Source organism: Nycticebus coucang, chromosome 3 (genome assembly GCF_027406575.1).
Source record: "Nycticebus coucang isolate mNycCou1 chromosome 3, mNycCou1.pri, whole genome shotgun sequence".
In the NCBI taxonomy this organism is placed as follows: Eukaryota; Metazoa; Chordata; class Mammalia; order Primates; family Lorisidae; genus Nycticebus; species Nycticebus coucang.
Genome location: NC_069782.1, coordinates 59,648,415 through 59,659,751, shown reverse-complemented (window position 1 = coordinate 59,659,751; position 11,337 = coordinate 59,648,415). Strand labels below are relative to the sequence as shown.

Below are 11,337 nucleotides of genomic sequence, written 5' to 3'. Positions count from 1 at the left end.
AAGAAAAATGAAGTTCTAATTATTGAAATAGGCAGCAATGGGAAATTATAATTAAACTAGAAAAATTGAGAAAGAAAAAGGATCTGTATGGAAAAGGTTGAACTTAAAAAACAAGACAAATCCACAACATCAAAATAAACAAAAAAAAAAAATCAACCAAACCAAAAAAAAAAAAAACAAACACAACCAAAAACAAAGCAGTATGTATATGTTGTTGAATATTGTCTGGGCAACACGTGGTCTTCTGGGGTATGAGATGTTAATCACAGTTCTGATACAACTGGAGGCTGCTAGTTTCTCAAACTCCAGCAGGTAGACACCCTAAATCTCTCTTCAGCCCACTTAAAAGGCACTTTTAACTTGTTCACTTACTGAGCAGAAGCTTTCTCAGGGAAGTGCTTGTTGCTGGAATCACTGCTGAAGTGGCTATCCACTTACCCTGTGTCTCCCTCTGCCCCCAAGGGTTAGGGCTGCAAGGGGGCTCAGACCCCGCCCTTAGGCTACCTGGTCACTGGGTTACCAGCTCCCAGCCAATTCCAGCTCTGCGACCCTGAGGGCAGAGCTTGCCGGGGCAGATCGCTCACAATGTCTGCCTGTGACCCAGAGCCAAACACTATTAGCTCCGTCTGGCTCAGCGGCTCAGACTGGGGCCCTAGACAAAGGCCAAAGTTCTCTGCACTCCCGCTCAGGCTCTCCCCAAGGCAGTTCAGCTGAGTGGCAAGTCCAAAGACACCAAAACAGTTCACAGGTAAGGCCTTTCTGGTTTGCAGTCTCACTGCTACTGAACTTACAGTTGCGGGCGGGTTTAGACGGATTGAACACACGCGACCACTTGCCGGTTTTCCACTGTTTTAGTCCTCCTCTTGGGGTCCAGAAGTCTCTCACTGACTCCCTGTATCCTCTCAGGAGTGATGGTAGGCAGATCTCTCCAGCCAGAGATGCCTGGAGTCCTATCTCCCCAGACTCACGGTGCCCAGATGCAAGGAAGCTGTTACTCGGCTGCCATCTTGCTCCGCCTCGAAAAGGGAACACTTCTACACTGCTGGTGGGAATGCAAATTAATACATTCCTTTTGGAAAGAGATATGGAGAACACTTAGAGATCTAAAAATAGATCTGCCATTCCATCCTATAATTCCTCTACTAGGCATATACCCAGAAGACCAAAAATCACATCATAACAAAGATATTTGTACCAGAATGTTTATTGCAGCCCTATTCATAATTGCTAAATCATGGAAAAAGCCCAAGTGCTCATCGATCCACGAATGGATTAATAAATTGTGGTATATGTACACCATGGAATATTATGCAGCCTTAAAGAAAGATGGAGACCTCTTTCAGTTTACATGGATGGAGCTGGAACATATTCTTCTTAGTAAAGTATCTCAAGAATGGAAGAAAAAGTATCCAATGTACTTAGCCCTACTATGAAACTAATTTATGGCTTTCACATGAAAGCTACAACCCAGTTACAACCTAAGAATAGGGGGAAGGGGGAAAGGGAGGGGAGGGAGGGGGGAGGGAGGCTGACGGAGGGGGATTGGTGGGATTACACCTGTGGTGCATCTTACAAGGGCATATGTGAAACTTAGTAAATGTGGAATGTAAATGTCTTAGCACAATAACTAAGAAAATGCCAGGAAGGCTATGCTAACCAGTGTGATGAAAATGTGTCAAAAGAAACTAGTGTATGGTGCCCCATGACCACATTAATGTACACAGGTTGATTTAATAAAAAATAATAATAAATTTTTAAAAAAGAGTGAAAATGTGTCAAACGGTCTATGAAACTGGTGTATGATGCTCCATGATCACATTAATGTGCACAGCTATGATTTAATAAAAAAAAAAAGAAAGAAAGAAAGAAAAAACACAGGGCTGCACAATCCTGTCAAAGACGACCATCAGCCCTATGGAGAAGGAATGAATTCATTGGTGGGTGGGGGGGGTTGTCAGATCAGGTTTCCTGGAAGAGATCGCACTGGAACTCTGCCTTCAAGGACGTGGATACTGAAGACAGGAAAAGGAAGGGCACACCAGGCTCAGGGCATAGCCAGGGTATCACCAGGGGACAGAGAGTGGGTCTCTCCTGCATACACCTGTGGCTGAAGCTGCTGTGGAGAGCCAGGGTGGAGCTGTCCAGATTAGCAAGAAAATCAGAGGCTGCCCATTCCCTGTCCTGTGTCCAGAACCTGCTGCAGGAATGAGAAGGGAAAAGAGATCCCAAGTTGGAGGAGGTGGCAGAGTTGTTTTTTTTTTTTTAAGAGTTATGTTATCAATTTATTTCAATAATGTAATTGACACACTTGGCCTACATGAACCCCTTAAGTAAGGATTTCCTTTTTAGCACAATAGATGTTTCAGGTTCATCTTACGTTTCTCTGTCCTAGTCCTGGCATTCCTCCAGGAACCAGTTCCTTTTCCATGCATGTCCTTAACAATGGCCTAATGAACCCTTTTACTTGAAATATACTGCTTGATAATTTTTTTTTTTTGTAGAGACAGAGTCTCACTGTACCACCCTCGGGTAGAGTGCTGTGGTGTCACACGGCTCACAGCAACCTCTAACTCTTGGGCTTACGCGATTCTCTTGCCTCAGCCTCCCGAGCAGCTGGGACTACAGGTGCCCGCCACAACGCCCGGCTAAGGTGGCAGAGTTTTACCTTCTAGCCCTGGCTTAGGACAGGGAAGGGAGACCCATTTCTTGAGGGTCTCAGTGTAGGAGGGGAGCATGCAGCCAGGAAATTTTTGGACAAAATGTTGAGTCTGGGAAATTAATGGGACTATCAGCACCACTGGAGACACCTGAGTGACCCTGGAAGATCTGAGTGGGCTTCCTGGAGGAGGTGATACCTAGATTAGAATCAGAGATATCCCAGTGAGATAGAAACATAAAACGATATTCCTGACATAGTATCAGCACACAGAGATTGGAGAGTAAAGAATAGGACTTGTTAGAGAAGGCAAGACTGATTCAGGGGCCATAGTCTGTGTCTGGGGTGTCAGCTAGGGCCAGATCCCACAAAGGCCTGAATAGCAGGACATGGGGTTGGGAAGAATGTGGGAAGGAAGTGAAAGTTCCAGAATTCCCCTCCAAGGCCAGGCCCACTCTGGAGCGTCCATTCTCTGCAGAGATATGAGATTTAGCATCACCAGGGCAAAGGTTTGTTACGCTTTTTTTGTAGCTATTAATTTGGGCTTTGCATTTTTATTATTAAGCATACAAAGAGGTATGCAGAAACAATAAAGGCCTACATGCCTTCTACTGAGCTTTATCAAGTTTTGACATCTTCACTTGTTTCAGATCCTCCAAAAGGAAATAAATCATAACAAATCAAACAGAGCAGAGGTCTGTAACCTTCCCTGCTCTCATACCCTCGTTTCTTCCACAAGGCACCTGCCCTCCCTAATTTGGTGTTATCATATTTTAAAATACTTTGTTTGTTTTGAAACTGGGTCTCACTCTATTGTTCAGACTGGAGTGTGGTGGCAGTCACAGCTCACTGCCACCTCAAACTCCTGGCCTCAAATGATCCTCCAGCCTCAGCCTCCAAAAGTGCTGGGATTATAGGCATGGGCCACCACGCCTGGCCTGAAAGTACTTTAATCATGCATGTCTCCATAGACAATATAGCGGGTTGTTTCACACATCTGGAAGCTTATAAAAATGTGAGCACATGGTCTATATCCTGCTGCAACTTGTTTTTGCTCTCTCCACATTCCAATTATGAGATATGTCCGTTCTACATTCATTTGTTAGTCACGAAATATAAGTATAGGATTACAAGTGCTTAGTAAGCAAATGAACAAAAAACTTCCTTAATTGGGGAAGAGGCAGTTTCTAGGATCCTAAAGAAATGTCTTAGATATAGCAAAATATGAGGACCATGAACTGTAAAATCAAGAATAAAATGAAGAGGTGCTGAGCGCAGTGGTTCATGCCTGTAATCCCAGCACTCTAGGAGGCCAAAGTGGGTGGATTTCCTGAGCTCACGGTTTGAGACCAGCCTGAGCCAGAGCGAGATCCTGTCTCTAAAAATAGCCAGGCATTGTGGTGCATGCCTGTACTCAGGAGGCTGAGGCAAGCAGATTGCTTGACCCCAAGAGACTGTGATTGCTATGAGCTATGATGTCATGGCACTCTACCCAAGGCTACAAAGTGAGATTCTATCGCAAAAAAAAAAAAAAAAGAAAGAAAGAAAGAAAAGAACAAAATCAAGATGTCTGCTGTGTATCAGGTTGAATTACATCTCCCCAAAAGGATTTGTTGAAGCCCTAACACCTGGTGCCTGTGACTGGGACTTTATTTGTAAATAGGGTCTCTGCAGGTGGGACTATGTTGTGATGAGTCCACTAGGGTGTCACCCAACCCAATATGACCGTGTCCTTATAAGAAGAAGAGAGAGACACAGGGGGAAGGTGATATGAAAGGAGAAAGCCATGTGATGACAGAGGCAGAGACGTGTCTAGCCGGCGCTGAACACAGAGATTGCTGCCAACCACCAGCAGCCAGGCAGAGGATTCTCCCCTCCACATTTCAGAGGCAATGAACGTGGCCTTGGCGACAACTTGATGTCAGACTTCTGGCCTCCAGAGTACGAGCTAATAAATTTCTGTTGCTTTAAGCCTCCAGTTAGTGGTCCTTTCTTGTGGAAGCCCTAGCTACTGGTTTGTTAAGAGGCAATTTCCTCAACCTTGCACAAATGCCTTAATAATTGAATATGAGAACCATTTTTGGTAAAACTAAGATCTGATCACAGCCAAACAAGTGAGGCATCTTTGGTGGAGGCTAAGATACAAGACAAGTCAGCAGAAATCATCCTAAATGAGGATGTTCAGCAGATCAAGTCAGCTAGGACTAGAGGTCAGAGGGGCAGTAGCTCTAGGAAAACTGGAGAGCTGCCTGTCCACTGTGCCCCAGGTAGAGGGGCATAACAAGCTCCCTTTACAAGTTATGGAATTTCATTGACAGCATCACACAGGTCAGCCACACCATGAGTGGACAAGTACTTCTCCCTGTCAACCCCAGACTACCTCCCACAACCTTCTTAAAACTCCTGGGAGGTCTGATCCACCCCATTCTTCAACCCCTCCCATTAGCCTTTCTGGTGATATCTCCCTACCCAGGTTCCGGTTTCTCTTTCTGAGTGAGAATAGATATAAGGAGTGAGGATTTGGGGGTGGGAGATGCAAGCCACGGTCCCCAGGAGTTGGACGCATTGAAGAGCAGTGGGGGGAAACATGAATGTCTCTAAGGAACCAAGAGCCCAGCAGCTGCAGCTCCTGGGTAAGGCTGGGTGGGACCCCAGGATCCATGGGAGGAGGGCCAGGGGATGGCCAGCTCTGGCCTCAGCTTCCCCAGGCTCTCAGTTGATGTCTATCCATTCAGAGGAGGAAGAGCTGAGAACCAGCAGAGGCAGATGGATTGCAAGAGAATTAGGTGCCAAACAGACTTGTGGACCAAGAAACTTTGCAGGTAGAGGAGGGTTACCGGCCAGGCAGGATGGACAGAGCTTCATAGATTCAGCTGGGTCAGTCCTGCAGAGCTGGGGGATGGGAACCTGGATTTCTGGGTTCTGAGAAAGTAGGAGCTTGGGCCAGGCTATCCCTGGGCCAAGCTGAGGTGGGAATGCTGGCAAGCTTGGCCAAATCTCCATCCTCCCCACAGGGCATCTGGGCCATGCCTCCCTGGTGCTACCGTTTCTATCCTTCATGGTCCTTGCTGGGCTCCTGGTGACCATCCTCATAGTAGGTGAGAAAAGCTTTTTGGTCAGGGACTCACAGGTCTGCCTTTTTAGCTGTGGACAGAGCCAGAAGTGGCCAGTTCCAGGAAGGTGGTAGGGCTAAAAGTTGCTGTTGGGTCCCTTGGGGCTTCTAAGGGCCTCTCCCCTGACCACAATTCTAAGCAGAGGAGAAGTAAGAAACTGGCTCCTCTTGCCATTCTGTGCTTCCATCTAAGGGTGCCTGTCTTCCTAATCCTCAAAGGGGATTAATCAAGACCTTGGCTCTCAGAATTTATGGCCCTGGAGGCCCAGTGCAAGGCATGGCACACAATCAGTGCTCGACAATTGTGGTTCCTTTTTTCTTGGCAGTCTGCAGTCTCCCCAGATCTGTGGGGAAGGAGTTGACCCAGCTAAAGCCTGTGGTGGGTGAGGGCCCAGAGAGATCCAGGCAGGAGGAGATCTACAAGGAGTTGACCCAGCTGAAGGCTGCAGTGGGCACATTCCCACAGCGGTCCAGGCAGGAGGAGATCTACAAGGAGTTGACCCAGCTGAAAACTGGAATCCGTGAGTGCCCAGCATGGTCCAGGCAGGAGGACATTTACCAGCAAGTGACTCAGCTGAATGCTGTTGTTGGTGAGTGTCCAGACACCAGAGGTCCTATGGCTGGAGAGTCTCCATGTGCTGTGACTTTGCTAGGGTCATAAACCCTCTCTGAGCCTTAGTTTACACATCTGTATAATGGAATCACAGGGTAACGGGGATATTAGAACTTGGTTTTCACAGGGAACAGGTACACAGTGGGCACTCAACGAAGTCAGTCTCCTGCCTTCTGGCCTGAGCTGTAAAGCCTCTACAAGTCCCAGTCTGTAGATTAGCCAGGACTCCTCGGTTCTCCTGGCAATTAAGAGGATCTCAGGATGTGGAGACAGGCATGATCCAGCATGAACAGTCATGGAAGGGCCCCAACCCAAAGGACTTGAAGCCTGGGAAGGTGCAGGACTTTGGGCACCCAGATCTGGGTCCCAGCCCTGGCCAATCTACCCAACAGGTCACCTGTGCCGCCCCTGTCCCTGGGACTGGACGTTCTTCCAAGGAAATTGTTACTTCTTCTCCAGTATCCAGCGGAACTGGCACGACTCCATGACTGCCTGCCAGGAGGTGGGGGCTCAGCTAGTCGTGATCAAAAGCACCGAGGAGCAGGTACACCTGCTGGGGGCCTCATCCTGGTCTGGGCCATGCACATGGTCACTGACTGCCTTGGATGGGGATGCTCAGAGGGGATTGTCTGGCAGAGGGGCTGCTTGTTCCCTTGGAAAGGTATTGGAGGCTTCAGATACAAGGGAGAGGATCCCAAGCACCTTGCAAGGAAAAACAAACAAGTTCTGAACGCATGCAAGTGATTTAGGGGAGCACATCAAAGGTACATAAACCCCAACAGTGTGCTGGCAAATGTCTAACAACCACCTCTCTGGGGAGTAAAGTCCTCATGTGTAGGTTTTGCCAACATCCTTGGTGTAAATATTCTCACTATGGCTGATTGTAAGCTATTGATGTGATGCCACTCAATGTGGAGCTGAAAAGACATGTGTGTGACCAGCCAATGATGTGGCTCCAGAACATTAAACCCAGTCATGGGTAAATTGTGTGGAACATGAAAAAGAGAACTTGCAGTATTCACAGATGTCTGTGAGAAGAGGTCAGCAATGCATGTAAGTCTGTAAGTCAGAACAAACATGCCTTGGGTACAGATATGTGAGGGACTCAGACAGGTAGGGGCTCAGGACTCCGTACACTAGAAGGCTGAAGGTTAGACTGCAAGCAGAACTTTCTGAAAACAGATGGGAAGACATTGAGCTGTGAACATGGGAAGCAGAGCTCCCTTCCCAAACCTCCTCTTACCCCCCTGCCCCCAGGATTTCCTACGGCTGCAGGTTTCCACAAAGGACCGCTACACCTGGATTGGGCTGTCAGACCTGACACACAAAGGCACATGGCAGTGGGTGGATGGTTCACCGCTGCCATCCAGGTAGATCCAGGAGTAGGGAAATGCTATTCAGTGCAGGGGGGGGGGCTCTTAGACTTGAGCCTTCCCTGGGGACCCTCCCGTACTCCCTGACGCCTTAGGGCATAGAGTGTGGGATTTTCTCAATTCCTGCCTGATTTGAGGAAGGTGTTCTCCATGCTCACTATTTAGATAGTGTCTAAAATTCCACTATCAGAGCTGAAGGAAGAGCTTATTTCTCAGGAGAGGGTTTTAAAATACAGTGTATTAATAGCAGTCTGAGCTTTAGTCGAGCCAAACGCTCATAAGACAATTGGTATTGTAAAGACAGCTTGTCATACTGACAGACCCCAAAGATGGAGCTCACATCATAACAGCACAGAACACCTGAAGAAGCCCCCAAGGTCACTTACAAGGCAGGTGATGGGCAGGAAGCTGTGGGGTATGTGAGAAGGAATGGGTAAGATAGGGTAAGCAGCCTTAGGGTTGGCTAGTTGGAGTCATTTCTGTGACCTTGGGTATCCAGGCTGTGCCCAGCTGTCTGGCACCTGGCCCTGGGGTGATTAGGGTAGAGGACAGTGGCCCAGATTGGAGAGATCAAGAAGGGAAGTGGTGGAGTGTGCACTCTGGTTTGGTAGGTTTGTGTTTGAAATCTCACCCCTAGGAGAACTCCTCCCAAGGAGAGGTACAACAGGGGAGGCAGGAGGCCAAGGCACTGGGACTTGGGCATATTATGGGTGGTCCAGAGCAGTACCTGTCTGGCATATAGATGCAGAGCAGATGCTAAACCATCAGGTTTACAGAGGGTAGAAATATGTTTCATGTAGTTGTGCAAAAACAGAGGCTCACCTGAGTTCAGGAGTTCGAGACCAACCTGAGCCAGTCCCTAAAAAAAAAAAAAAGGCCAGGCATTGTGGCAGGTGCCTGTGGCCCCAGCTACTTGGGAGGCTGAGGCAAGAGAATCACTTAAGCCCAAGAGTTTGAGGTTGCTGTGAGATGCGATGCTACAGCACTCTACCAAGGGTGACATAGTGTGACTCTGTCTCAAAAAAAAAAAAAAGAAAGAAAAAAACAGAGGCTCACGTTCTGTCTGGGCTTTGCAGCTTGACCAAGTATTGGAACAAGGGGGAGCCCAAAAACATCGGGGAGGAAGATTGTGTGGAATTTAAAGGCAATGGCTGGAACAACCACAAATGCGATGTTCTCAGTTTCTGGATCTGCAAGAAGTCCACAGCCTCCTGCTCCAGCTAGGGAGGGCAATTTCCCTCCTTAACCATTGCAGTCCTAAGCCTGCCTGCTAAATAGCAAAACTTTACCCACTTTTAAGGCAAGATTCCTTCTCCCCATCCCCAGACACTAATAAAACCCCTAGGATTGGTCTCTTTCAGATCCCTCATCCCTATGGGTCTGGGTCCCATTCTGTCTTTCCTTTGCTGCCTGCTGGTTATCCTGGCTTAGAGGTTGTACTTCTGGACCATTCCTGGAGCTTTAGATGTGAACTAGTGTGGGTGCATTCAGGGGCTTGATGTGCCCCATTAATCTACTGTCTCTTACAAGATCAGAACATTTGAATGGCCGTGTGTGGCTGCCACATTCCCAGGGCTTTACCCCATCCATGCACACCTTCCATCTACTATCCCCTGCACCGCTTTGACTGAGCACTAGCTGGTTGCAATGGTCATCTTGTAGGCTAGAAGTTCCAGGCATTAAATACCCCAGTGGCACCTGGAGATGGCATCAAAGCTCCACCCAATACCCCCACAAACGTCTTTGGTTTTTGTTCTTTGCAATCACTTCCATTTGTCTCCCAGCTCTATCCTTTATAATAAAACGATAAATAGAAGCAAAGTGTTTTCCTGAGTTCTGTGGGTCATTCTAGAAAATTCTCGAACATCAGAGTGGCTTGTGGGAACCCTCAATTTGTGTGTCATCAGCCAGGTGGAAGTGTTAGTACATCTGGCACCCCTATGTGGCTGGCATCTGCAGTGGGGTCAGTCTTGTGGGACTGAGCCATTTAACTTGTGGATTCTGGCTGCTAACTCCACGTAGCTAGCGCAAGGGGAAATGAGAGTTCCCAGCATACAAAGAGGAGCACTAGTCTCTACTAGCTTGGGGCACTCAGTAAAAATGTTATACAGCAGTTTCAGCATGGGCCAAGATAACTAATAAGCCCAGCCAATGTGCCCAGTGCTTTCTTGGGTACCTCAGCACTTTCTTGCTTTCAAGTGGCCAGCTTAGAAAATTGTAGTATCATTCACATAATATGGATCACATGACAGGACATGCTGATGGCACTGTACTCACAGTGATTTGTTTCACTGTGAACAAACAAAGATACCAGGTAAAAACTTTGCGCATTTCAAAACTATTAAGAAATGAGTATAATTGTGATGGATGTGTCACTTAGTTCAATGTAAGCACTTCACATTGTATACCGAAGCAGTATCCTGACCCCCATAAATGCATCAATGTACAAAGTTATGATTTAATAAAAAATAATTTAAAAAAAGAAAAAGTATAAAAAAAAAAAAAAAAACCTTTGCATTATTAAGCTGGGAAGAGATGTAACACAACACCACCCAGTGGGCAGATGTGGATTTTGCATGCAAGAAGGCTCCCTTGGAATAAATTCTGTTCTTGAGCAATTGCTTTTTTTAGAGGATGCTTTTAAATTACTTCAGCTCTAAAGGCTTTTTTTGTTGGTTTGTTTTTTGGGCGGGGGGGGCGGACAGAGTCTCACTATGTCGCCCTCGGTAGAACACCATGGCAACACAGCTCACAATAACCTCAAACTCTTGGGCTTAAAGGATTCCCTTGCCTCAGCCTCCCAAGTAGCTGGGACTACAGGCGCCGCCACAAATCCTTGGTTTGTCAGACACTTTAAATTTTTATATAAACGCATCTTTCCTTCTCCTTTGCTATGCTATCAACCTCGACAAGTTTTCCTACAAAACGTGGGACATAAGACATTTGCCTAAATTTTCTTCAATTAGCGTAACATTTTTGTCTTCACCTTTAGCTCTGTGATACATCTGAAGTCCACCTTTGGGTATGGTGTAAAGGAGGAGTTTGACTGATCATACTATGTCAAATTAATAATGGTTTTCTCTCTTCCCTTCTAATCTTTACATCTTTTACACTCTTTTCATGTCTTACAGCTCTTGCTAGGCTCTCAAACACTGTGCTAAACAGTAGTGGTGATAACAGCTTCCTTGCGTCATTCCTGATCCAGATTTCCTCCCACCAGGCAGATGGTAGGTGGACAGACATTAGGCCTAGCCCAGCTCCCATATAACAAGTTTCCTTAGAATTGGCACCTGACCCATGAACACCATCTGTAACTTGAAGAGTCAGGGAAATTATGGTAGTAAATAAAGATAAGAAAATGGCAGAAAACAAACAAAGATCCACCCAGGCAACTGGACAGTCCAAAATAGTCACCCAAATTTAAGAGCCAGAAGCAGTATAAAACCAGAAATCTAGGAATCAGAAAAGGACAATGGCCTGGGATGGGTGCCCTGTTAGAATGTTAGTTCTTGAACCACCTCTCTAATCTCTTCCCAATTTCTTCTCTTCTTATGTTTTGTTAAGAAACTGAGAATAGCCCAGT

The 11,337-nt window shown here is 46.7% G+C and overlaps 1 protein-coding gene across 1 annotated transcript; it reads left to right on the top strand.

Moving 5' to 3' along the window:
- Positions 1-5,924: 5,924 nt before the first annotated feature.
- LOC128580591 (CD209 antigen-like) lies at positions 5,925-9,630 on the top strand. The gene is made up of 4 exons (XM_053582624.1): positions 5,925-6,358; positions 6,774-6,925; positions 7,639-7,751; positions 8,831-9,630. Exons 1-4 carry the CDS (start codon positions 6,046-6,048, stop codon positions 8,976-8,978), a joined length of 726 nt encoding a protein of 241 aa, XP_053438599.1. The 5' UTR covers positions 5,925-6,045; the 3' UTR covers positions 8,979-9,630.
- Positions 9,631-11,337: the final 1,707 nt, after the last annotated feature.

What these genes read in the sequence shown, in the direction of transcription:
- LOC128580591 (XM_053582624.1), top strand. Translation starts at nt 6,046, where the DNA reads ATGGCACACAATCAGTGCTCGACAATTGTGGTTCCTTTTTTCTTGGCA. An exon ending in TCAAAAGCACCGAGGAGCAG is followed by an intron (nt 6,926 to 7,638) that starts GTACACCTGCTG and finishes CCCTGCCCCCAG; the next exon opens with GATTTCCTACGGCTGCAGGT. An exon ending in GGTTCACCGCTGCCATCCAG is followed by an intron (nt 7,752 to 8,830) that starts GTAGATCCAGGA and finishes TGGGCTTTGCAG; the next exon opens with CTTGACCAAGTATTGGAACA.